We start from the raw sequence: 3,050 nt of genomic DNA on the forward strand, positions 1-3,050 counted from the left end.
GTTCCTCTCTAACTCTTTTTATATTTGAGTGTGGCCACGAGTAAAATAGGTTGGGGACCTCTTATGTAGAGAGCACTATTCTCAGACAATTTGCATTTGGTCTCCATCTCTTATTATTTGCAGTTTTTGAATTACAGTAGAACCCCCATTTTCGTTTCTCAGGGGTGCAAAATCCAGAAAAAAAATGTTCTGCTGATTTTAGCAGTGTTTTGAGTAATCAACTGATTACAATGCTTCTACAAAAGTATCAATTCCAAAGCATTGTTCTTTTTACATAAGGACACAAAACACAAACAAAACATGACACAGACAAATAACATGAACAAATAAACAAACAAACAAATACCTGTGGGGAATTAAGCTAAAGTTAGTATCAGAACAAAAACACTGGTGCACCAAATTGCCATGTTATATTATATCAGTAGTTTTTATTTTTTTTAATTGTTTGCAAACAATTATTTTACTATTGAGCTCATTGTACCACGTGGTTTAAAACAATATAATTTCATTTGCATTATTAAAAATATTCTTTATGGAAAATTTAAATTAAGATACCAAGTCACCAGGTACCATGTTCCTTAGAGCAAAACAAAAAAAACCTGTTGGAACACAAATAATGTTAATATTAATTTGCCTTCATTATTTAAAAGGCAAGGACAGATATTCTTCACCCAGTATTCTGAAAGAAAGAAACACATAGTTGGTTAACATATACCTGTACAATGACATCACAGAAAACAAAACATATTAAATAAATTCCTTGCATTACATTTATTTTCATTATCAAGTCTTGTTTCAGTTTGATACACACTGGGCAAACTGTGCCAAGTTGGCCATTAGCATTTGCATAGCAATATGTGACCAGGTGCTGTAAAGCCAGAGTGGAATATTCACCCAAGGCATAAAGGATGGGAAAGTTGTCCCTTCTTTCCCTGTTTTACAAGGAGGGGTGTGGAATTCCCTTCTGGGCTCATTTTGGCTTTGTTTTTGGTCTCCTGTGTTGTCTGTAATTGTGGGATCTATGTCTGTATTCTCAGAGGGGACAACAGTTTCAGGCTCCAGGGAAGGGCTGTGGCCGAGGAGATCATTATTTAGATTTAGCTGTACATCCCCCTCTTGTCTCTGTACTGAATGACATGAGTAAGTACTAGAAGCATGTTGTTTCATAGAACTCCTGCAAAATCTAACAATATGACCAGATTTTCCACAACCAAAACATCATCTTGAAAATCTCCTGTGTTGGTGATTTGTGGATACAACAGAAATATGTCTCTGGGATTCAAATGAATCCTGCGACCAATCCCTAAGTACATTAACAAAGGTGTTTTAAGAGCTGGCATATCTGAGGGCAATTTTTGTATTGTAATCAACACAGCATTTGTTAGCCATTGAATAAAGGAAATTTGGGTCATCAGACAACATATCAGGGCAGTTAAATACAACTTTATATAGGGAGAGGTAATCCGTACAAAATAATATTGCGTCATCTCCTCTCCTATACCTTGCATTCTCTAGTGCATTTGCACCTCTTGTATCACGCCCACCCATAATTCACGTTGCAATTCTCTAAACCTATCCCTGGCATTTCCCCAGTTTTCACTGACATCAGCTAACACCTCACTGGGCTTATCAACTGGAGGCCTAAGCTCTGCAGCCAGTTGATAAGGAAGCCATGCTCTAAGCAAGGCACATGCATCCTTATTTCCCAAGTTATATTGTTTGATCACAGCTTCCAGTTTATTGGAAAGGCTGATGGCTGATGCATTAGTATCAAACTTTCCTAATACTTGGGTCAAATTGATAACATCTTGTATTTTGAGTGTTGCTGGTTCAGAAGGGTTATTTCTATAAGTTGGTATAGATGTATTATCAACTCTTTGTCTGGTGCATTCTGATTGGGGGCTAAAGAGAGATGGACTAGATAACATTTGTGGCCTTGTTCCTAGTTCCCTATCTCTTACCTCTTGTTCAGTAACAGGGCAGAAATTTACTGGGACATCCTGGTCGTAACCAGGTTTGCAGTTTTGTCTCATGGAGGGAACACAGTGCTTTTTATGTGCTGGCTGTGCATTTGCATCTTTCAGCTGCTCTTTAAGAGACCCTGCTATTTCCTCACTGTATCCCACCTTGCTTTCTAAACAGGTCACACGTTGTTCCCTGAGCCTGCTCCTCTCCTCACATTCCTACAGCTTTTCTTCTAATAACTTATTCTGTTCAGCTAGCATCAACACCTTCTCCCTTAGTTCATCTAATTCAGAAATATGTTCTGCAGAAGTGCTAGCTGCTACCATAAGTCTTCTCTCAGCTGGGCCTTCTCACTGTTCCACTGTACTGCCTTTTGCTCAGCAATGCCTTTCATTTTTAATAAAAAGAAATCTATCCTTACCTGTGTTACGCTCCAGACTTTATTTCCTGGTTATACCTTTAACAAATTAAACTCGGGCTTCTCAAATCCTCAGTCAAGCAGATTCTGTTTCCTTGGTTTTAGATTATCACCCATAGGTCCCATCTGGGGTGCCAAATGTTGGACCTGCTCTATTCTGGGGTATTTAACTATTGAACTGAGACAGCCTGGTTTATTAAATAAGTGATATATTTATTTACAAAAGCGATAAAAGGTATAAAATAAGACTAAAAGGAAGGGAGGAAGAAGGGAGAGGAAAATGCCTAACTAACAAAGTATTTACAAATGCTGTTTATATACATGATGAAGACCATTCAACCAAGCATAACCCATACTACCCTTTTCCCAAGACACGCCCAAATGACAGGCCAAGCCAATCAGGTCGATGTGAGTTGTTTTTACGATGATTCATCTCAGTCAGCTAAGAGAGGTAGATCAAGATAGGTTGCACTGCAGATCAAATCCCATTGAGCCCAATGCTGCAGGCATTCCTGTTGATTCAGTAGGGTCTCCTTTCCTTAGGAACTCTGGCCCTGCACCCACACCAGTGTGTACAGTCATTTACATCTCTTTGATATGAACTGTACTATAGCTGTAATGTGTAGTTTTATGGCAGGATCTCTATTGTCCAGAATTACACCTCAGC

The 3,050-nt window shown here is 38.6% G+C and overlaps 1 protein-coding gene across 1 annotated transcript; it reads right to left on the bottom strand.

Moving 5' to 3' along the window:
* Nucleotides 1-1,302: 1,302 nt before the first annotated feature.
* post6 (posterior protein 6) lies at nucleotides 1,303-2,289 on the bottom strand. Its single transcript, XM_018095773.2, has one exon. The coding sequence runs from the start codon at nucleotides 2,031-2,033 to the stop codon at nucleotides 1,512-1,514; it is 522 nt and encodes a 173-aa protein (XP_017951262.1). The 5' UTR covers nucleotides 2,034-2,289; the 3' UTR covers nucleotides 1,303-1,511.
* Nucleotides 2,290-3,050: the final 761 nt, after the last annotated feature.

The sequence above is a fragment of the Xenopus tropicalis genome, chromosome 7, assembly GCF_000004195.4.
Source record: "Xenopus tropicalis strain Nigerian chromosome 7, UCB_Xtro_10.0, whole genome shotgun sequence".
NCBI lineage: Eukaryota > Metazoa > Chordata > Amphibia > Anura > Pipidae > Xenopus > Xenopus tropicalis.

Coding starts and splice junctions, on each gene's coding strand:
- post6 (XM_018095773.2), bottom strand. CDS start 2,033: ATGAGACAAAACTGCAAACCTGGTTACGACCAGGATGTCCCAGTAAAT.